Source organism: Copadichromis virginalis, linkage group LG20 (assembly GCF_057382275.1).
Source record: "Copadichromis virginalis isolate Kocher_CV1m ecotype Utaka linkage group LG20, C_Virginalis_male_GT1.1, whole genome shotgun sequence".
NCBI classification, from domain to species: Eukaryota; Metazoa; Chordata; class Actinopteri; order Cichliformes; family Cichlidae; genus Copadichromis; species Copadichromis virginalis.
In genome coordinates, this window is record NC_140637.1 from 7,276,752 (window position 1) to 7,298,160 (window position 21,409).

Sequence of the window (21,409 nt, forward strand, 5' to 3'; positions counted from 1 at the left end):
ATTGCCATTTGATTTTCTTTATATATAAACTGTGTACATAGTGACCCTCAGCATTTTGTCACCTCATTGTTTCCACATTGCATTATAATACATGTCTCAGCCTTGCTTGAATAGAATATTGGTTAATGTGTAATCATATTTTCAGACTGTTAAAGTTGAAGAAATTAAATCTTAAATTACCAAAAAAAGAGAAAATGTGTGCTTCGTTTTTTGTGTTACTTTCCAAAAAATATAATACTTGTGCAACACTAATTAATTCCCATACAAACTTGTCATGTATACTTTTTTTGAAGAAGCTTAAAATCTTATATGGACGGGAACACACTGGCTCTACACAAAAAATGAATTGTCCTCTAAGCCTAAAAACTGGTTGTCCCACTGCTGGCTGCAAGAACTGCAATCAAGCATTTGTGATAACTGTTGGTGAAGCTTTTGGATTGTTTTGTTTAAGCCACATTGGAGACTTGTTGAGCATTCAATCCAATTTAAGTTCTGACTTCGAATGGGCCACTTCATTTTGGGTTTTTTGAGCCATTCAGAGGTGGACTTGCTGGTGTGTTTCAGATTGTTGTCCCTTTGCATATGCTTGAGCTACGGGGCGTGAACTGACAGCCAGGCATTCTCCTTCAGGATTTTCAGGTAGAGCGCAGAACTCTCTCATGGATGCCATTTTTGCCCAGTCTCTTTTTTTATTGCTGAATTGTGAACTCTAACTCTAACTAACTGAGACATTGAGCCCTGCAGTTCTTTAGATGTTCCTGTGGGTTCTTTGGTGACCTCCTGGATGAGTCTTCAGTGTGCACTGTTTCAGGTTTCTCATAATGGCTCTCACTGTAGAGTACCAAAACCAAAACTTCACTTTATCTGTAAGGTTCTATTTAAGTGATTTTTTTTTTTTTTAAATTAAACACATCTGGTAGCAATCAGGCCTCAGTGTGTCTAGTAAAATTCAACTCAGTTTGATTCATCATGATTATACATGATGATTTAACAAAGGAGACAATTACTTTTTCACATAGGACCAGGTAGGTTTAAATAGATTTTTTTCTTCAGTAAATGAAATCATCAATAATCATTTGAATCATATTAAATGTGTTTGTGTTGGGGTTTTTTCCTCACAGCACTGTATTTTACAGCACAGCACTTTACTCAATTTGAGTGTTTAGTGTTTCTTTACTTCCAGACTCATTCACCCACCAGGCTTGAAGTAATTCATGCAAGCACTTCTTTTAACCTACCCTAACACTCCAGTGGGTGCAATCCTGGAAATTCAGGATTCAGTATCTTGCTCAAGGATACTTTGACATAAAGGGTGAAGGAGCCAGGGATCAAACCACTGGCCTTCAGATTATGCTCTACTTTCTGAGCAACATGAGTCTGAGGCTGGCTCAGCTTTAGTGACTTGTGGAGATATTTGCTGGTGATATTTTTAATCTACAAGGAAAATGAAATGGAAATTGCAAGTTCAAACACGGCTTAAACAAGAGTTGTTTTTTTGATGATTTTAAAATGATTTGTACATAAAACAGATTACCGCACAAAAATGACTGAAATATAATAATAATCATTTAAAAAAAAACAAATGTATTACTTATTAATGACTCATTTGTGGTTAAGTTTGTGAAAATCTGGATTTATGCTTGATGAACACAGTGTCATGCCTCTTATTGGTCACTAGAGGGGAACAACGAGCTACGTAGCTATGTGTTACCAATCAGGTATACAAAAATCAGAAAAAAAAATTTTGTCATTACAAGTTTACGCAAAAGGGAACACTTTGTCTTTATGTATGCGCAAACGGATTTCAGCTACTCAAATGTCAAAATTCTACTTGATGCTCTATAATAATGTATATATATAGCCTATATATATATATTTTTTTTTTTTTTTTTTTCAAAGTCAAGGTTTGTATGACCGAGACGAGACTGGTAAATAGGATAATCCAGCATCACAGGGGCAGGTGTTAAATATGAATGGCTAAATATAAGGCTGCTTATCCGTGAGAAGCTGTCTCGCGAGCTGTGTCCTGCTTTCATCGAAACGGTCGCTTATTAATGATTGATTGACGCTCACCTGTAGTGACGTAAAGGGTTCGCTTTAATGGGCGCCTGCAAACACAGGAGGAAGTGGGCGAGTAAAGACGGAGAATGTGACAGAAAGCGGCGGAGGAGTACAGCTGCAGCTCAATAAAAGCTGCACTCTTTCTGCGCGTCGGACAGCAGCTCCGGAAGCACCGGCGGACTGACCCGTGCTGTCAGCGAGTAAACGAGGCTGCTGTCAGAAGCTCTGCTCACTCAGGTAGGGCAGTTTGTTGGACCTCTCTCGGTGTTGCTTGCATTGCGTGTCATCTCGCTGTTTTGAACTGTGGGAATGCGAGGCAGACATTTTTTCCCTCTCCCACCCTAATCCGTCTTACAGGCAGCGAAGTTATTGGAAATCAATTTGCGAGTAAGGCGAAATGCACGAAAAAAAAAACCCCAAAACACTTAAAGTGGATTTACAGCAGCGGGATTTTATATTTGAAACCCACATGCAAAGCTGATTTCTCACTGGCTGGTAGGAATGCCACTTAAAGACTTTCGCCAGGCTTATTTATAATAGAGATGTGTTTATAAGAAGTACGCATGTATTAAAACGGGCTTATGGGTCTGCGCTGGACTGTTCACAGAACAGGACAGGAGTAGCCAGCTTATTAAAAAGTTTCTTTTCTTGTGGTTACTGCAGCGTACAGATTTACAGTCCAGCGTAGGAGTAAGTGGTGACTCATGGGTTAAGTCCCTTCATATGAGTTTGAAGGGTATCAAAACTCTGAGTGCTTGTGTGAGAGCGGAACTGGATCACAAGGTGGGTCACTGGAGATTATTTAGGGCCAGACTGTTGCCTTGTTTCTGTTTAAGGTCCTGCTTTATACATTATAACTCCTTTCAATTCTGTACTTTGTCCATTGTTGTAGTTGCTGAAGAGCCCAGACCAGCCAATATTAGGACAGGAGGACGCCATGTCTCAGAGCCAGTCAGAGGACTGCCAGGTCCCTCAGATCGTGGAAAATCAGTTCGCCACAGAACTCCATATATACGAGTCGGGTGATGAGTGCCCTTCGCCAGGCTCTGCAACACCCGAGCCTGAAGCATCCACACCCAAGGAGCAAGCGGAGGATGTGGATGATGATAAAGTGGACAGGCTTGCGGTGCCTCAGCAGGTGGTTCTGAGCACAACAAGTCCTGCTGCGCTGAAGGTTGGCAAGGAGCAAATGATCCCCAAGAAGTTAGCAGTGTCCAGCCGGCCTAAAAACCGACACCACACCACCGTGGTGACATTCCCAGTAGGACTGGAGAACTCCAGCAGTGCGAACCAAAGCCGTCGCTCGGATGTGTCCTGGGACGATTACGACAGTGATGGAGAAGGTTTTGGTATTAGGAGGAACCGCAGGAACCAGTCATACAGAGCGGCAATAATTAGCTTGAATTTTGAAACCTTGGCGACAGAACAAGCAACTGCAACCGAACTGAAACCTGTTAGAGAGGGCAGAGCACCCAGTCCTGCCCCAATTCGCACCCATGGACGTAAGGTACATAAGTTGAGGCCAGGGGGTCTAAGGATAGTGCTCTACTCTGCCCATCTGCCACAAATATATTGCAAATTAGATGAGAACTTGTATGCATGTCACAGTTTGATATTAGCTTATGAATTGGTTAGAAAAACAGGCATCCGAGCTAGTCCTTCTAATTAATCATACTTTAACTTATCCAATTACTTGGAGCATGTGCAGCATCATTTTCTTTGTGTAGTTGTGACCTTTAAACACATACACTTCGACTGGGTCTGTCAAGCTCTTTCAGTCTGGTGTAGCTACCAAAGTTCTTAAATGAGCAGAGCTGATGCAGTCTTGTCCTTTTAATAGGTGACAGGGGGAATACCCAATAGTGTCAGCAACATTCAACTTTAGTAATAAAGATGATGGCGTTTTTCCACAATCGACTAGACTAGTGTTCAGGAAGTTTGTTAAAGGCAGAATGAGGAAAGAAAGGAAAAAATATCAGCATCAGTGACACACATTTATTCCACAGTAACTTCAGGCTGCACTGCTGTTTTGTCTCTAGGGAACCCTGGGGAGAAAGAGGAACCAGAGACAACGTGGATCATTCAAAGATGGTATGTCCACCCGTGCGCCGCGTTGTCTGCGTCTCTTAATTGGGTTAAAGGGCTACAAATACTCAGAAAATACCAATTACATTTGACATTTTGAAACTAGATTGCAAATTAATCGTATGCTCAGTCATGAAAACCTCATGCAGAGAAAGCTATAATTTCCATGCCATAGCTTGGAAAGGAGGGGACCGAAACGGAAATCGTTCTCCCTGAACACTCCTGGCATGTTAACTACTTGCTGGGCCTTGAAGGTTGTCCCGAACCGTCAGGCACTGCGACGTCTCCTTTTTGAGATGTGATTTTTAAAGTAATCTCTGAGATCTAGTTATGTGGAATTGAGAAGAAAACTCAGTTTATAAAACTGATACTGAAGCAGCTGATTGAGAACTGCCTAAACAACACTTCTGTTTGCTTGTTTGCTTCTTTTTAAGTCCTCGAGGATCATTCGATGTTTAACCTGCTCTTTGATCTTTAACCTGCACATTTAACACACTCTCTGTCTACCGGCTGTCCACCTAACTGATACATTCTCACCTCCCTCGTTTTCATTCTCAAATAATCCATCTTAGTATGGTGTCACAATCCAGCTTTGGCATTTTTGTGGCATTTGTGAGTGAAAAACAGCAAAATCCACACGTAAGCTGATCATGATAGTAGATACTTTTAGAACTGTGCATTTAGGACTCTATGACTATAAAATTTTTTGAGTTCAATTTGATGTTGATGTTGTCCTCAGCTACACCACGCCTCTACCAGGAAATCCGTGAGCGGGGGCTGCAGTCCACCAACCAAGATGAGTCCCTTGATGAGTCTGTGGTGGCAGAGCCTGCTGCAAATGATCAGGGCATTGTGATAAAGAGCTACCGACCAACCCAGCTCACCTGGAGCCAGCTGGTACATGTCCAAATGCAATGAGGGAATCAAGTATAGGCTAAGAGCAGTCTATAATAATCTTCAGTTATCAATAAAGCAGCGTGCTAGTACAGAAATCATTTTCAGTCCTCACTTCCTTCCGCAGAGAGCACTGTCTGCCTTCTGGGGGGTTTTTTTCCATTGTTTTTTTTTTTTTCAAATCAATTTGAATTAAAGTTATCTGATATAAACACTTACTCTTACTGTACTGAATATGTTTTATATAACGGTCTCAAAAAAATTATTCAAAGAAATATTAGTTTCAAACTATTGATTATTTTTTTTATATCACTTTTAAAGGTGAAGGACACCGGTATTCTGGACTCGGTCACACCTCAGGAGCGAAAGCGACAGGAGGTAAGAGTGTGCGTGCTTACATAGCAGCTTACTATATCAGGTTGGCCTGGTAAGGTTAACTTTACTGTGTAACAAATCTCAGATTAAGTTGTCAACAAGAGATGACACAGAGGAAGGTGACAGATTATGGTCATTGTTAAGGACCAGAAGAAATGTAAAAATTGTATGAGTAGGTTTATTCGTTTAATATGGCAAGCACTGGGTAGGTGCATATTGTCTTGTTGAAGGTATCTGGTTTATGTAATGAAATCTCTTTAGCAATGAATAAAATGTGCACTGCAGGCTGTGGAACTGAGTAGTTTGTGGTAAAGATTAATGAACTAATTTGGTCAATCATCATTAGCTTAAATTTAAGATGATGCTGCTCCTTACGATCACTTCACAAACTCAGTCTTTGTAGTAGAGGTATGGGTAAAAGACAGCCACGATATGAGCTGATGGTGGATGGTGCAGTTGGATGAATCCAGAGAGACCAGTAAACCTCTGTGTCACAGCAGTACAGATCAGGTGATCACAAAGCCTGGCCATGAAGAAAACAAGTCCACGATGATTACAATACAAACCAATTTGGTTATTTTCATGTGAGTCATTACTCTCCACGACGCTGCAACACTGGATTTACCGGTTCCCTCATCTTCCAAGTACTACTGACCCCTTTTCTGAGAGGGATTGTGGTGTGCTTCAGCATGCTACAGAAAACCGCACACCACTAAAACTCCGTGGATAAACCATAAATGCAACCATAAAACATTTGACAAGTTCAAAGCATTTCACCCAAAATGTTTACATTAAGAATGACAACTTTTTTTGCTATATAAAATGTTTTAGGAATATTCTTGATGACAGAATGGAGAGAAGAAGAAAAAAACTATGATATGATGATATGATGATATGCTGCTTCCGTTCACTCAGATAAAGAGAAAAGCTGCCACAGCCTGTGGTTTCAATAAAAACTGATACCAGAATAAGAAACCCCCACACATGCAGTGACTATTAATAGTTTTTTTTTTATACTGGATCGCAGTTTATTAATGCAATAATTATTATCATATTTTATAGTTTAGTAGAATTGGGGACATACAGGGAATTGTTTTTTTTTTTTTTTTTTTTTTTTTTTTTTTTAAAAAGGTGATTAAATGGATTCAAGCACAACATGATTACTGAAGGTTTCGTAAGAAAACTCTGATTTAGCCCAATAGTTTACAGAGTTTTTGTTTAGGGGGAAAAAGTTCATCCTGAATTCATTTCCTGAATGGAAACCTGTTCTCAGAGAATTTGTCTAAATGCTCTCTAAGCAGGTTAGGATCCCGCTAAGGTGGGTTCGGGTGAAGTTAATGTAACAACAAATCCAGTTATATTTCATTCCAGAAACTTCTGAAAAGCCAACAAACATCACAAACTGATACTATCTGTGCAGGGTGGATTTTTCCCTCACCAGCCATCTGAGATGTCAGCTGTTGTGTCAATAGCAAAGGTCCACCCTGTATGCACTACAGTCCCTGAATAAAGCCACACCCTGTGAATGTAATCATTCTCTGGCTACACAGGTGCTTATCATGCTCCTTTGTACTTTTGGTCAACTCATAGGTCTACTTTAAATGGTGAACCAGTTTCCTGCAGTCGTTCAAATCATGTTTTAGGAACTATGAAAGCATTTTATTGAAGTTCAGGATTGCTGAGGTTAATAAAAAATGCTGCACTCCTTGTGGATAGACTGTAGTGTAATGAAGATTTGAGATTCTTGCAACAGAGATCTTTACTCAGTCCAGCACGCAGTGTTACTTATTGACATTTCAAGCTTCAAGTCAGAACTTGTTAGATTTAGCTCAGCTCATGCCCTTTGGTCATTCCTGGAAGGTGTGTCGTTCCCACCTCTTCGTTCCTCCAAGGTTCTAACCACAACACTAGTGGTAAACTAAGATAATGTAAAACATAGTGTTTATTTTGTTATACAGCTGAAAACACACAGCTACTAATCAAGCAGTGGTGAAGTGTCTGCTGGTTTTGCATTCATTACACTTCAGTGTTCTGTGAATTTTAAGATGAATATCTGCAATACTAAAACTGCATTTAGGCATTGCTCCCTTTGAACCGCCTGGTTTTTTTTTGGTTTTTTTTTTTTTTGAAAACCACAGCAGCCTTGATAAACCAGAATGCACAGCAGCAAACGCTCATGTTTTATAATGTTGTCACATGCTGCACACTGGGTTTTCTGGCTGGTTGTAATGTAGTGAAGCAGAATGCCGTAAGAAGATGCTATCTCTCTAAAGGAATTCTGGGATATGTAGGAACTCACTACATCACACACATGAAATAAGGAACACGGTGAATTAAAGTGAAAGAACTTGACAGCAGCAAGTACATGTTGCAGAGTGAATGGCTCATTCCGATTTACTTGGTTGTGTAACTTGTTGTCTTCACTTGATAGGCCATTTTTGAGATCATCACCTCAGAGCATTCATACCTGCACAGCCTGGGTATCCTAGTACGCAACTTCAAGGAAAGCGAAACACTGAAGAAGACAATGACGGCCACAGAGCACCACCACCTCTTCTCCAATATTGCCGTCATCCGTGACGTTAGTCAAAGGTTAGCGCATGACTCTTAAGGATCTCATAGTCATCATTACTGTATTTTGCTAATTTCAAAAAGACCTTCATTTTTATTTTATTTTTTTCTGGGGAAAGCAGTGATGTCGAATTCATCTGAAACCTATTACTTGTAAGGAAAAAGGTTGATTCAGGTAGAGCATTTGCCATTAGCATTTCTGTAGTGTCCTGTAGGCCCCATAAACATGTTAAAACTTGCTAGTCAAACTGGTTCTGCTGCCTATCTGCTCAGAGTGGTATTCCCAGGCTTTATAATGATAATGTGTTTGAAACCAGCCTATGTGTAATGCAAGCAACTTTATTAACAAAGAGAAATGCCCTTTCATCTTTGAGCCTCTTCTTCGGTTTCCAAGTAAAACAGTATCTGTGAAACTACTGAACGTGTATTGGAAGCTGCTGTCTCAGTTAGTGTGTGTGTGTGTGTGTGTGTGTGTGTGTGTGTGTGTGTGTGTGTGTGTGTGTGTGTCCCCTGTAGTTGGTTTGTTGGCTGGGCGGTTTTCAGGTTTCATTTTCTTTTTTGTTTGTTTAAAATGCACTTTTCAAGAGTGGGGCTAAAAGTCATTTTTCATGTTGATGTTTGTTATTTATCTGTTCGAAACCGGTGAGGCAAAGGTCAAAAGATGTTTCTTCCTGTTACTAAGGTTGCTTAACATTGCCACAAACTATTTCTGTGATCAGTGATAGAAGTTATATCCCAAATACTTTGATGTAACTTAAAGGTCATTTTTGATTTTTAGATTGTGGTGTGAAAGTCATAGGATTTTTTTTTTTTTTTTTTTTTTTTTGTACTAATATACAGTTCTGTGCAAAAGTCTTGAGCCACTTCTTTGTTATTTTGTTAGAAGAGTTAGGTGTTTGTGCAGTTCTTTCCTGAAACATGTATGCACATGGAAATACATTATACACGGCAAAAACCGTTTGTACTTTAATGTGCTAGAAAGGAAAGCTTGAGTATGGCCACCTTAGTTTTTCAACATAACCTGAACTCTCTTCTTCTCATTTCTTTAAGTAGTGTTCAAGAATATGTTGGCTGCCTTTTGCTCCGTTCTCTGTCAAAATGATCCCACACTCCATCTGTCCAATCCAAGACCGTGTTTCATTGTGGCTTTGTCTGTCTAGATGTGCTTTTACTCCGCTGGTAGTGTGTTTGAGATCATTGTCATGCTGAAAGATGAAGTTGTTGCTGATCAGATGCTTTCCAAATAGTATTGCATGGTGGATCAAAATCTGATGGCATTCTTTTGTGTTCATAATTCCATCAAGCTAATAGCTTGACAATCACAGCTAATCTAATTTTTCCCTAATTGCACTGTTGGGGAAATTTTTTTTTTTTTCTCTGTCAAACAGTGTCATCACAGTATTTTTCATTGCTTCAACTAAAGAAATGGTAACAACTGGGTTTTAGTTTGTGTTTTTGCAACAGGCTCCTAGTAACAAAGTGCCCAATCAGTTTAAAATGGGTTCTTTGCTAAGTAGTCTGTTATGTGTGGATAAAACACTGGTACTACCCTTGAATTAGGTGATTTTTTTTTTTTTTTTTTTTTTTTTTTTTTTTTTTTTTTTTTTTTTGTGCTTGAATAAATCATTGGTCAGTGTGTGTGGGGGGGGTGTGCATTAACTATTTAACTACTTCTCAAAATTTCAAAGAAGTTTGGTTCATTGGAGTCAGAGAAATATTTCATCTGTGCATTGATTGATTTGTATTACACATCAGAAATGTAAACTGTTCAGTGGTCACAGTCAGTTCAGCCTGAACACCCTCTGTATATGTCCTACAGAGGTGGGAGAAATAACATATCTTTTAAATTGTTACTGAACTCTCCCTCAGGTTTTTTGAGGACCTTGAACAACGTCACTCTGACAACCCAGTGATCATGGACATTAGCGACATTGTTCAGACCCACGCTGCTAACCACTTTGAGCCGTACATTAGCTACTGCTCCAACGAGACCTTTCAGCAGAGGACCCTGCAGAAGTTATTGTGAGTAGAAGAACAAGCAAGCTATTGAGTTTCTCCAGTAACATGGCTAAATGAGCTGAACATGTGTCTTTCTGCATCTCTTAGGTCAAGTAACAGTGCGTTCAAGGAGACCCTGAAGAAAATCGAAATGAACAGTGAATGCAGAGGTCTCCCCATGCTCTCCTTTCTCATCCTTCCCATGCAGCGAGTAACCAGACTGCCACTACTGCTGGATGTCAGTTTAAGATTTGCTTTACTATATGAGTAAAAGTTTTTTTGTTTTGTTTTTTAAGAGTGGAACATACAAAGCAACTTAAAAGGGACATTTAAAAAAATATGGGTTCATGGTCAGCAGGTTCTGTGTGTATTTTCTCTTTTAGTGAATCAGAATCATACATTCATTAGAGCCCGACTGACACAGGTTATGGTAGAAATCCAATACATCAGCCGATATTTTTTTCTTTCAGACACATGAAACATAAACAGAAGCCTGACAATGCAGTTTAAAAATAATCCTGGTTTACTATTTCAACAAGTTGTGGATTACTTGTTTATGCTCTGCCCTTCTCTGCTCAGATCAGCTGATTGTTTTTGTAGCGTTGCAAGATAGTCACAGAGTGCCCTCTGGTGGACAAACGTTTTTGAAGGGTGTTTCTACAAAGTCTTTGTGTCTATCCATCCATTTTCTTTAACATTTTTTTTATTTAAATTATTGACTATATTATTATTGAATTATAAATGCTGATACTAGTATATCAGCCCTGCCAGTATATCAGTCGGACTCTTATGTACTAAGTGTTAACTAATACACAAGAGAGTAACTGGTATTTGTTTGCTCCTCAGACAATCAGCCAGAAAACTACACAAGGAACAGCGCAGTACTTTGCTGCTATCTGGGCATTGCACTACATCAATAAGGTACTGAGCACACCTCAGCTAGTATGCATGTAAAGCACTCTGCAGCTTCACAGTTATCATCTGAGAGCAGACTGGGACATTTATGCTGCTATTGTTAAAATTATTATGCCAACAGCTGGTCACTAGCTGCAATGATGGAGCTAGACGGATGGAGCGAACTGAGCAGATGTACACCATTGAGAAACAAATGGATTTTGGTAAAATCAAGGTGTGCTTCCACACAGTCAAGAAAGAATACACTGATACATACATATGGTTACACTGATTAGTAAAATATCATAAATGATTGTAGTAATAAATAACAATGTCATTTAAAAATTCATATAAAACCTGAGTCCACTTTGCTAACCTGGAATGATAAATCTGTTGATGCTGACAGGCATTCCCACTGGTGTCATCATCGCGGTGGCTGAAGAAGCGCGGTGAGTTGCGCCTCTCACTTGAAGAGTTCAGCATATGGAAGGCTTTCAGCACCAGAAGCTACTACCTGTTTGTCTTCAGCGATGTACTGATTGTCACCAAGAAGAAGAGGTGAGTGGAGTGCCAACAATCGTATTCACCTAAAATACTATTATCTGGATACAGTGGGAAATTTTGAAGCTGAGTATGAAGATGACTGTCAGAGTTAGTTTAAGGCTTTCCCTGTGTAATGATTGAGTTTTTTCATTGATTTTGATGACAAATATTCAAATGATGTATCTTAAGATGATTCCTGGTGGACCATAAGTAGTGGACACCTAAAAGATTAATGGTAGAGTACAGTAGAACATGCCTAGACATCTGCTAAAGTGGGCAAGAGAAGAGAACACTTAAACCCACAAACAGTTTAATTCACTTGCTTGCTATTTCCTTGTGACTGTAGTGGATACGAAGTAGATCCAGCTGCTGACAGAATATGAGAAACAGAAGAGAGGAGGGAAAGGGACAGAGCATGGAGAGAGTATGGATGTGGTGCTTGCATACTTGAGATTCTTCGATCCTGCATTCAGCGTGTCAGCTCGACTGACTACAGCTTTCTGTTTTGAGTTAGGGAGAAAGCAAACAATGTCAGCTCAGAGGAACAACACTGGAGTCATTTAGACACTTTTTAAGTCAAGTGATAGTATCTAGGAGAGACCATTATCAATCAAGTGATGGAGTTTTAGCTGCTTGGGATCTAGGTACATTGACACATGCATAAACTAGGTTTCACAGCAAGTTTGGCAAGACAACACAATAAGCTTAAAACTGCCATGTGATGGACTTTCTTTTTTGTTTTTTTGTTTGTTTGTTTTCTCCCAATTGTTTGTCCAGTGAGGAGAGTTTTGTGGTGTTGGATTACGCTACTTTAGAGAATATTGAGGTGGAGATGGGTGAGGATGGAGAGAAAAGGGCGCCTACGTCTCCCAAGAACAACTCCAGCTACCTTTCTTTTAGACTACTGATGAGCAAGAACAGTGAAGGGAGAGCAGAGCAAATCTCCCTACTGGCTGAGTCCAGGTACTGTGACTTTCAGACTCCTCTTAAGCTCAGCTATATATATCTCAAAGAAAAGTTTACTTACCCAGAGGTCTAACAACTTCTAATGCTTTATATCACAATGTGATTCTAAAATATTGCTTTCTTTCAATACTGATAGTAGTTCTTTATTCAAAATCACATTTACATTTACCACCTCGAAGACCACATCTAATAGTTTGTGTCTGGCGCTCTCTACTGCCATGAATCTTAATGGCAGCCTAAGATCCTCCCATGTTATGAATTTCACTGTAGAAAACACTGGTTTGTAGTCCTTTTTTTTTTTTTTTTTTTTCTTTCTTTTTTTCTTTCTTTTTTTTTTTTTTTTTTATTAATTGTGCTTTTTTTTATTTTCTATCACCAAGGGTGGACCGGGAACGATGGATAGTTGCTCTTACAGAACACAAGGAGACAGCTGGCTCCAATAATACTGATGGTAAGCTTGTATTATTATAAAGAATAATAAGTTTAATCACAGTGTTTGTTTTCCTGAGATGTTATTCATTTGTTATGAACTCCTCAGCACAGTGCAGCACAGAAAACAGATGATTTGCATTCAGTTTTGCTGTCTTATTTGTTTACACAGCTGCAGTGTTTATTTCTTCTTCGGTTGAGCTTGTTAGATTTCCTTTGATCCATAAAGAACTTGTAAGAAAAGCTTCCAATAATTCAAACTTCCTACCATTTAGACTCAAAAGCATCAAATAGTAAAAGTATTTTGTTTTTTCTGTCGACACAGATGTAGCCGAATCATTCAAAGATTACCTGGCCTGGCGTGACCAATGTCTTTGTTGCTATAAGATCAGAATAGATACAGACATTAAAATGGTATTTTAAAAATGAAAAGTTCCAGAAGAACCAGTCCGTTTACCACACCGACAGCAAAACTATTAGAGGTGGGGTTGCAGCTTGTGTAGTTTAATAGCAAGCATAGCTGTTGACATTTGGGTTTGTTATCAAAGGGTGTGCCACTCCAAAGAAGTTATGGTATGTACTTTGGTGTAATTTTACACCCTGTTGGATATAAGTTAGCTTCCTACTCATTTGTAGGACAGTAAGCTGTTCAACATAGTTTTATGAACTTCACTGCCTTGTGCTTTTCAGGTCTGCCACAGTATGAGGCCACCAAATCCTACATGCCAAAGGAGCCAGATGAACTGGGCCTGAAAGAGGCAGAGCTTGTCATTGTCTTACAAAAACAAGAGGGTGAGACCTTAACTTCTTTCCAATCTGTAATACAATGCAAATTTCACACCATCAAACACAAGAGTGTCGCTGTTCTTTTGGTTAAAAGCGCAAAATAAAATGTAAGGTGCTTTAAAGTTGACCTTAACAGCGATCTTCTCCTAGGATGGTGCTATGGGGAGAGAATGCGAGATGGAGTGAGGGGCTGGTTTCCTGATAGCTGTGCCACAGAGATCACCAACCCTGACGCCATGGAGAGCAACGTACAGCGTATGAAGCGTTTGCGCAAAGAGACCAACGTCTGAGACATTGCACTGCTGATGAATCGTACTAAACAAACTATCAATTATAGTAGATGTGGTCCAGCAGTCCATTACCGACTGAAAAACATTGACTGGGCACAGAGAAAACCATAACCAATCATTAATGCTATTCTCTGGTCTCGGATGCAATGATTCAGGTTCATATTTCTACCTTGTGCCTTCCATTTCTCTCTACCATCAGGCTATCAAAACACATTATTTGAAACTGTGTCGATCTCTTTCAGGAACAATTGAACAGTAAGGATTTTTGTCCACCTGTACGAATGTGCAGCATAAAGACTTCTTGGCCAAGTGTACATTTTAGTCACCTTGTACAGCTCACTCCAGCCATTTTCTGTTTAGCTGGTTTTTAAGCTGCATTTTAATTTACTTGCTGCAGTAAAATGATCTTTAGATGTAGAACACATTTGTGGATAAATACTGGTACTACACTGTCAATGTCTACAAAGGGTTTTATTACTGTGCTGTGAAAAAGTGACCAAAGTTCTGATTAAACACTGTAAATATAGTTGATGATAACCACACCATTGCTTAAGTCCCTCATCTTTATATGAAATGGGGAATAAAAACAAAACCTTAAACTGTGTCCTCTGTAAATGAATGTGTCTTTTTCCATATCCTGTATACTTGAAATAAAAAAACAGCCACCACTCCAAACATTTTTCCTGGTTCTGGACTTTTATTTGAGCTTGCATTTTGTTAAAATGTTTGAATACATAAAAAGTTATTTAAAAATGTCAAACTGACCAGATATCAAATTCCATTTTATCTTTAAAAACCATTTGGTGTAAAAACTTAGGACAGATTTAGAAAAACATTTGCTGTTTCCCCAAAACGTTTTGTAGCTGTCACATAAAAATAATGGAAAAAAAACAAGTCTGCATAGATTCTGCAGGCCATCGGTGGTAATCTGGTCAAATGCATGGTGCAAGCTTGTGACGATCGTCAAGTCAAATCTTTATTGCTCAGATCTTATTTGATGTTTCTTCTTGTTGACAAAAAAACTGTAAAAGAAGAAAATTAGCAATTAGTCCACTGTAAGTTTTTATTAAACATTCCTAGCCTTTTGGATTTAGACATTTTGCATGGTGTATAATGAAATGCCTAAAAATGTGCATCACCAGAGACACTATTCAGAGATGCTGTTCAGACAAAAGACAAAAGTGATAGAGCTCAGTGGTGCCAGACTGTTTGCTTAATCAAATCCACTAGATTAGGCTTTCGGACTGTCCACTACAGAGCCAAAAAGTGTATAGGACAAGCTATTCAGCTTTACACTGCTGTAATGCTGCCTAGTTATTTTGCTTTCAGTCCCAGATGCTGAATCTAATGAACACATGTAAAATCCGACATTATGAATATGGTCAAAGCAGACTCACCCGGACGATGGTAAAAGATGGTAGGTGCCGGTGGGCAGGTTATTTCCTACTCAGCCCCACCCTGCTGGGCCTCGGGAGCGGACGTTTTCTCTGCCGATGTGTCACCTCCTGTCTTGGCCTCCTTGTTTTCCTGGCCAGGTTTGCCACCAGTCTGTTGGCGTCTGCGGCGGTAATTGAAGTTGCGGCGGTAGCGGCGCTGGCGGGGCTGCTGATTCTGACCACCTTCACCGCCCTGATTCTCCTTGTCCTCCTCAACGTCCCGCACCGGTCTGGGACGGGGTGGACCCCTAAAGTTAACAAACAAAAAGGAAGAAGCTATAAGCAAACAATAAGGGTACCAACTACAAGGCAGAAATACCATGCAGAAAAATACATCTACTAAAACAAGATGCAGGATTCAAGTGACTAACAAATTGCAGCTTTTCAGCAGCAATTTGTGGATAGGCTGCAACAAAAGGAGAGCTTCTCTATCCAAACATGTGGAGATTACTACTAGTAAAAGAATCAAATAGAGAAATCTTAGTTGCTGGACACAAGACCAGGATGGAAACAGCCCAAATGTTTATTCGCCCATTGTTGCAGCCCTACATCAGTGAAGCCAACATGCAAACCTTGGTCTGAACCTTGGTCGGAAGCCTCTGTAGTAGTTCTGCCTCGCTGGTTTGTTGCCCTGGTCTTGACCTCCCTGGCTCTCATCACCCTCACCTCCCTGAAAGCAAATGGATCAAACTGGTCAAACGCCTTCTGAACCATAGTTCAGTAGTGACATGCACCACTCTAATGAAACTAGCAAGCTTAAAGAGTTAATATTGAAATGATGAATGAGCATTACCGGGTAGTTCACCGTAACAATCATGGGACCCTATTAGAGTCAGTTTGTAAAATACTGGAAAGGCCCCCGATACACCAAGATTTATTGGTCACAACCACGTGAGGGTTAGGAGAGGGTTAAGAGCCGAGTATGACATAATCATATTACGGTCCCGACTTTAGGGACAACTGGGTGTCTGTTTCAGGATAGTAGCCTGTGACAGCATACCTCAGTCATCTCTCCGCGTGGTGGGTTGGTGTACGGGGGCCGGCGGCCGTATCGTCTACGTACAAAGTATGGTGGGTAGCGCCGTCTGCCAGGGTACGTGGGTCTGCGCTGCTGTTGCTGCGAGTCTCCTTCAGGGGCATTCTCTCCACCCTCTCTGCTTTTGTCACGTCCTCCGCTGCCTTGTTCACCCTCTCCATCACTCTGGTAGTTCTCTGGATAGTCTCCTCCACGGGGAGGGCCCCTCCTTCGGGGGTACCGCCTATAGCGGTTCCTGTCAGCAGCATACTTGCTTCCCTGGACTGCAACACCTCCTGGGCCGGTGACATTTGCAGCCTCTGCTCCCTGTGTCCGCAGTAAGATGTTTTTTATTTTTTTAAACTAGAGAACATTCATGGGATGTTTTCTTTAGAAGCTGGCAGACTACAAAACCAAATTACTAACCAAAGAACAGCTTACCTTCTCTCCTTCGACTACATCAAACTCCACAGTTTCTCCATCTCCAACACTGCGAAGATATTTTCTCGGGTTGTTCTTTTTGATGGCTGTCTGAAATCATAATGGTTCACATTTGAAATGTTTCTAATCATCATAATCATCTGATGTTGGTTTAAATTGTGAAAAGAAAAAAAACAACATTGCAAAGCTTACCTGGTGTACAAAAACGTCCTCTTTTGTATCATTCCTATGAATTTAAAGAAAAAGGAAGAAAAAAAAAAAAAAAAAAGCAGAACACCATTATAAGTATCCTACTGAGCCACAAAAAGCAGTTATGCCTCTGCAGACTACAACAAAGCGAATGAGTGTAAGGATTAACAGATGCATGCAACCAGAGTTTGGAGACGTGTAGATAATTCATCTGGGCAGCTTTGTAAGAGAATCATAGCCATAATAGGATTGGGAATGTTGCTTCACACACTCACACTGTTGTTATCAGGGTCTATGGAAAGAAGGGATGGGTGGAGTCAACTTACCTGTTGATAAACCCATATCCATTCCTGACGTTGAACCATTTGACTGTACCCAAGACTTTTGTTGCTGTAAAGAAAACAAATTATGATATATTACTGATCATTTTAGATGCATCTTGGTATTTAATAAGACTTCTAACAATGACAAAGTGTAAAATAAGAACAGACCATGAGAAAGTGACACATTTAATGTGTAAGTTAAATATAACTCCCAACTGTCATTCTTATTATAGATCCTGGCGCTTAGGAGTGTCTTGTGCCAGCTGCATTTGGTGTGAGGTAAGCACCATGAACGAGTACCACGAACGAGTACCGACTAGATTACTTCTCGGGTAAATTTCAAGACTGCCCCTATTTTTTAATGTCCCCGTCTACTGTAATGCCACCCAAATCAAAGATTTCAATATCATCATAGCAGGCCGCTGTAGCTAAACACATTGACTTTTAACTACAGCAGACCTACCGCCCCATTTTAGACGCACTACTGAGCGTTCACACGTGGTAGAGTCGCGCCCGGATATGTTAGCGAGTCCAGCTGGCTTGTTAGCATAGCTATGTAGCTGAGATGGTCTGAACCATGTGCTTGGATTACTGCCAGCAGGCGGAAATGAACATAACACATCGGACAGCTTCTATTGTGACCAAATGCTTAGAACGTTAAAAAAATTAAAATAAAATAAAAATGCCACGGTTATACTGGTTTCAATTAACAGCCAAGGAAATGGCGAAATAAATCAGCGGAATACACGGCGGACATTTTGGATGGCCTCTTTAGCCATGTAAATAGCTCAAGCTAGCTGGCTAGGCTAATATAGCTTCGCAAGCAACCGTCGGTCGATCACTAGGCCCCATTGAGACCTCATCAATTCCACCGAAAATAGTCGACCATTGACAGTTGTGCTATGGTGCTTTTCTGATCAAATCCAAATATAAATCGCTGCTAATTGTAACAGTGAAAAGTTTGAATATAGTTTCGACTGTTTTAGATTATTTTTTTTAATCTTTCACCGGGGAGCAAGACTCGTGCGAACAAAGGATGGCAAGTCGCTAACGCTAGCTTGATTTCGATATAATTTGTAACCGGTTAAGCCATTTGATATCTCGGTGTTCCACAAATATGGCATTAAAGTTCACTTTAATACATCATTTCCCATTTCCTGCCTGCTTAAAAGGAGCACCGACGTTGGCATATACACACAGAATCTGATAACGGGCAGAAACCTTTTAGTTTACGTGACGGCCGACCGGTACCAGAGCATTCTATGGCGTACGTTAGACGCGAGGAGGCCAATGAACATAAGGGATTAAGTCTAAAATACCTCATTTAAAAAGAATACTCACATGTCTTCTAAAATTATTTTAATATGAAGGCCAAAGTGTTAGCTATTAAAGAATGAATAAGCAGCGGTCTATAAAAACTATAAAAAGCTTGCGCCGTCTAGCTTCCAACCGATACTTTAATTCTGTATCGCCAGCACGTAAACGTTTAGCGTTTTTAGGCACCAAAAGAAAATTATTAAACTTTAAGAATGCTTCTCGTTAGTAAAAGCCAATACACTGAATAGAACACAGCCCATGAAATAATAATTTTAGCCAAAGGGACCAAAAAATATACTGGGTCCCGTTGGCTAAAATAAAAATTTCTCTAATGTTAATGTAACAGTGTAATTTAACATGTGCTAACGTTGTGTGGCTCAACGGTCGTGTCTAACGAACGTTTTTTAGTTTACAGTATACTGAGCTGTGGATCGAGTTGACAACCTTACCTGCCACCACTTTTGCGCATTGCCCCTGTGCCATAAAATACGTTAGCTATCTAGTTAGCTTAACTAGCTCCAGCAGTCTTACCGATGACCTTCTTATCCCCCGCGGAAGCTGCGGCTGCCGGGCTGGATGGGCTCTCCGCATCGGCAGCAGGCGGCGGCGGTTGTTGCTGTGTCTCGGCCTCGCTGCTCATTGTTACTTGTTGGTAATGGCTTCAGCCGGCGGCGGCTCTTTGCTATAGTTCCCGGTGCTAGATGGTAACCTGGGCCGGCGGTGGTGGGGGCTACTGCCTTCGGGCTCTCTGCTTTCCTCTTTCCGCTCCCGTTGCCGATCGAACTGGGCAGAATGAGATGAGGTGCCGGAGAACGTTCCTACTCGGAGGTCCGCCCAACTGCCATTCTAATTGGTTGGAAAGTGTAACAGGAAACACTCGCGTTCCAATTAGCCTGAGCAACTGTCAATTTCGCTTCAGAAACGCGTTGGGTAAAATGATTGGGTAAAGGAAACCGTACCTGTCCATTCTCACCACCCCTTCATGATGTCAGAGCCAGACGAATCAGACCACATAACCGTGACAGTTTTGGAACAGTGTCTACTTGGTAAAATCATGTTCTGCTGACGGACCTGGAGCTAATATACATATAGTTTAAAATATAATTGTAGTTATCATTATGCAATACATAAAACTGCATGGAAATATTTCAAAAGACTTGGCCAAAATAGTAGGATTATCGTGTGTTAATCGCACAGGGGGCAAAGGAAAGTCAACAGCTGAATATTCTGCTTAAGAGATCTAGAATCACGGGTCCATTAAGAAGAAAAACGATGCCTGAATGTTTAAACTATTTTCAGTTTCATTGTGCACGCTAGTTAAATTAAAAATAAAAAGGTGCATATATATATATATATATAAAGAGGGGTAACTGATAAAGTAATCCATGTTACTTATTACACCTAAGCATTTAAAAAACTAATAATCATTTAACATTTCTGGAAATCTTAATTACCTTAGTCACACCATAATTATCTTTGACTGTCAAAAATTACATCACAGTTTAAATAAGCTGTTTCTGTAAATCATTTAATTATTAACCTTAAACCAAATCTTAGCAGAAATAATGACAAAGTAAGTCAGGTAATTTTCTATTTTAACTGGTTAAAGCCAGTCATCATCCTGTGTGAATTTAGAAACCCCACTTCCAGAGCAGCCGGGCCCAGACTGAGTGTAGGACAACCCCACCATAGCCTCCCCCCCTTCCATTGTCATGTTAATGCTCCACTGGCACTGTTTACGAGCACTGGTCGATGTGTGAAGAGCTTGCTGTTAATGTCTGAGCACCGTTGTCCCATACACAAAGATGGGCTTTAGCAACGACCCCAGAAAGCTTCCCAACAGAGATCCCCCTTTCAAAAAAAATGGGGGGGAAAAAGCCTCCTTCCTGCCTCCATAAGAACAGCGTCTCCATCTGAAAAGCTTCTTTTATGCCAAGGGAACGATGTCCAAGGCCGAGGAGGGAGAGCATGGATGGGGGAGGGGGTCTGTGGAGGCTTAGATCTGTATAGATGGCTGAGATAGAAGAGGTAGCCATAAGTTCAGCAGACGAGTGCTTGGCACTGGAGTGCTTGCCATGGAAGATGTGTTTCACTGTAAAGTGGTCCTCTCATTTCCTCCATAACTTTGAGGTTAAGATCAATTTTTAATCAAAGGCACTATAAGGAAACAGAGCTAGTAACACTTACCAAAGCAGCTCAGATTACTCTGGGTACACAATGTTCTTTCAAAGTTTGGACACTGCTACAGTTTCTCAAACACACATTAAGTTGATAAAGTTTAATCATCAGGTAAATCTGATTATTACAGATGTGAATTATTGAATTATTATTAGAGGGACTATTTATAGTTGGCTTTCACTACTTTCTAGACCAGGGGTATTAAACTAAAATTTGAGGAGGTCCAGTTGGAGAAAATCTTCTCAAGCAGAGGTCCGGGACATCATAATGTCTAACTTACGTTATGATTGTGATAGAGAAGCAACCTTTTTTTTTTTTTTTTTAAATTTATATCTGAACGTATGAACAATAGACTGTCAAATCAATGAAAATACAAGTTAAAACATTTCAACAAAATTTATTGTTAACACTGAAACACACAGTAGGCCTACATTAGAAATAGGGCTGCTGTTTAAAATGAATTAGAGAAAATAAATAAAATGGCTAAATTGTGCATCTTAAAACAAAGTGATTAATTTCAGAAAAAAAAAGTTTCCCTTTTTCTTTACATTTTACATCTCGACTAAACAGTCTCAATACATTTTCAACAGATAACATCAAAACATTTTAACAATTTTA

General features: G+C 40.0%; 2 protein-coding genes across 6 annotated transcripts; one reads left to right on the forward strand and one right to left on the reverse strand.

The window, feature by feature from the left end:
- Positions 1–2,037: 2,037 nt before the first annotated feature.
- Positions 2,038–14,897, forward strand: arhgef16 (Rho guanine nucleotide exchange factor (GEF) 16). 2 transcript variants are annotated; one of them, XM_085442788.1, is made up of 15 exons: positions 2,038–2,298; positions 2,954–3,568; positions 4,101–4,152; positions 4,886–5,043; positions 5,362–5,418; positions 7,847–8,007; positions 9,856–10,008; positions 10,093–10,222; positions 10,831–10,905; positions 11,021–11,113; positions 11,285–11,436; positions 12,199–12,384; positions 12,768–12,838; positions 13,507–13,608; positions 13,753–14,897. In XM_085442788.1, the coding sequence occupies exons 2-15, from the start codon at positions 2,999–3,001 to the stop codon at positions 13,890–13,892; spliced, it is 2,100 nt and encodes a 699-aa protein (XP_085298914.1). In that variant the 5' UTR covers positions 2,038–2,298; positions 2,954–2,998; the 3' UTR covers positions 13,893–14,897. The 2 variants fall into 2 exon arrangements, with proteins under 2 accessions (XP_085298914.1, XP_085298913.1); XM_085442787.1 differs by lacking the exon at positions 2,038–2,298 and adding an exon at positions 2,688–2,844.
- ybx1 (Y box binding protein 1) lies at positions 14,568–19,316 on the reverse strand. Of its 4 annotated transcripts, none has more exons than XM_085442792.1 (8): positions 19,145–19,316; positions 17,300–17,363; positions 16,977–17,010; positions 16,785–16,874; positions 16,392–16,670; positions 15,913–15,998; positions 15,290–15,576; positions 14,568–14,914 (listed from the first exon to the last, which is right to left on the reverse strand). In XM_085442792.1, the coding sequence occupies exons 1-7, from the start codon at positions 19,251–19,253 to the stop codon at positions 15,336–15,338; spliced, it is 903 nt and encodes a 300-aa protein (XP_085298918.1). In that variant the 5' UTR covers positions 19,254–19,316; the 3' UTR covers positions 14,568–14,914; positions 15,290–15,335. The 4 variants fall into 4 exon arrangements, with proteins under 4 accessions (XP_085298918.1, XP_085298917.1, XP_085298916.1 ...); XM_085442791.1 differs by having other exon boundaries at positions 15,901–15,998; XM_085442790.1 differs by having other exon boundaries at positions 16,329–16,670.
- Between the last annotated feature and the right edge of the window lie 2,093 nt (positions 19,317–21,409).

Bases quoted from the DNA above. Each gene is read 5' to 3' on its own strand.
- ybx1 (XM_085442789.1), bottom strand. From the start codon at position 19,253: ATGAGCAGCGAGGCCGAGACACAGCAACAACCGCCGCCGCCTGCTGCC. The intron at 16,875-16,976 runs GTAAGCTTTGCA...TTATGATTTCAG, and splicing joins AGGACGTTTTTGTACACCAG to ACAGCCATCAAAAAGAACAA. The intron at 15,999-16,328 runs GTATGCTGTCAC...ATTTGCTTTCAG, and splicing joins CACGCGGAGAGATGACTGAG to GGAGGTGAGGGTGATGAGAG.
- arhgef16 (XM_085442787.1), top strand. From the start codon at position 2,785: ATGAGTTTGAAGGGTATCAAAACTCTGAGTGCTTGTGTGAGAGCGGAA. The intron at 2,845-2,953 runs GTGGGTCACTGG...CCATTGTTGTAG, and splicing joins GAGCGGAACTGGATCACAAG to TTGCTGAAGAGCCCAGACCA. The intron at 12,839-13,506 runs GTAAGCTTGTAT...TGTGCTTTTCAG, and splicing joins TGGCTCCAATAATACTGATG to GTCTGCCACAGTATGAGGCC.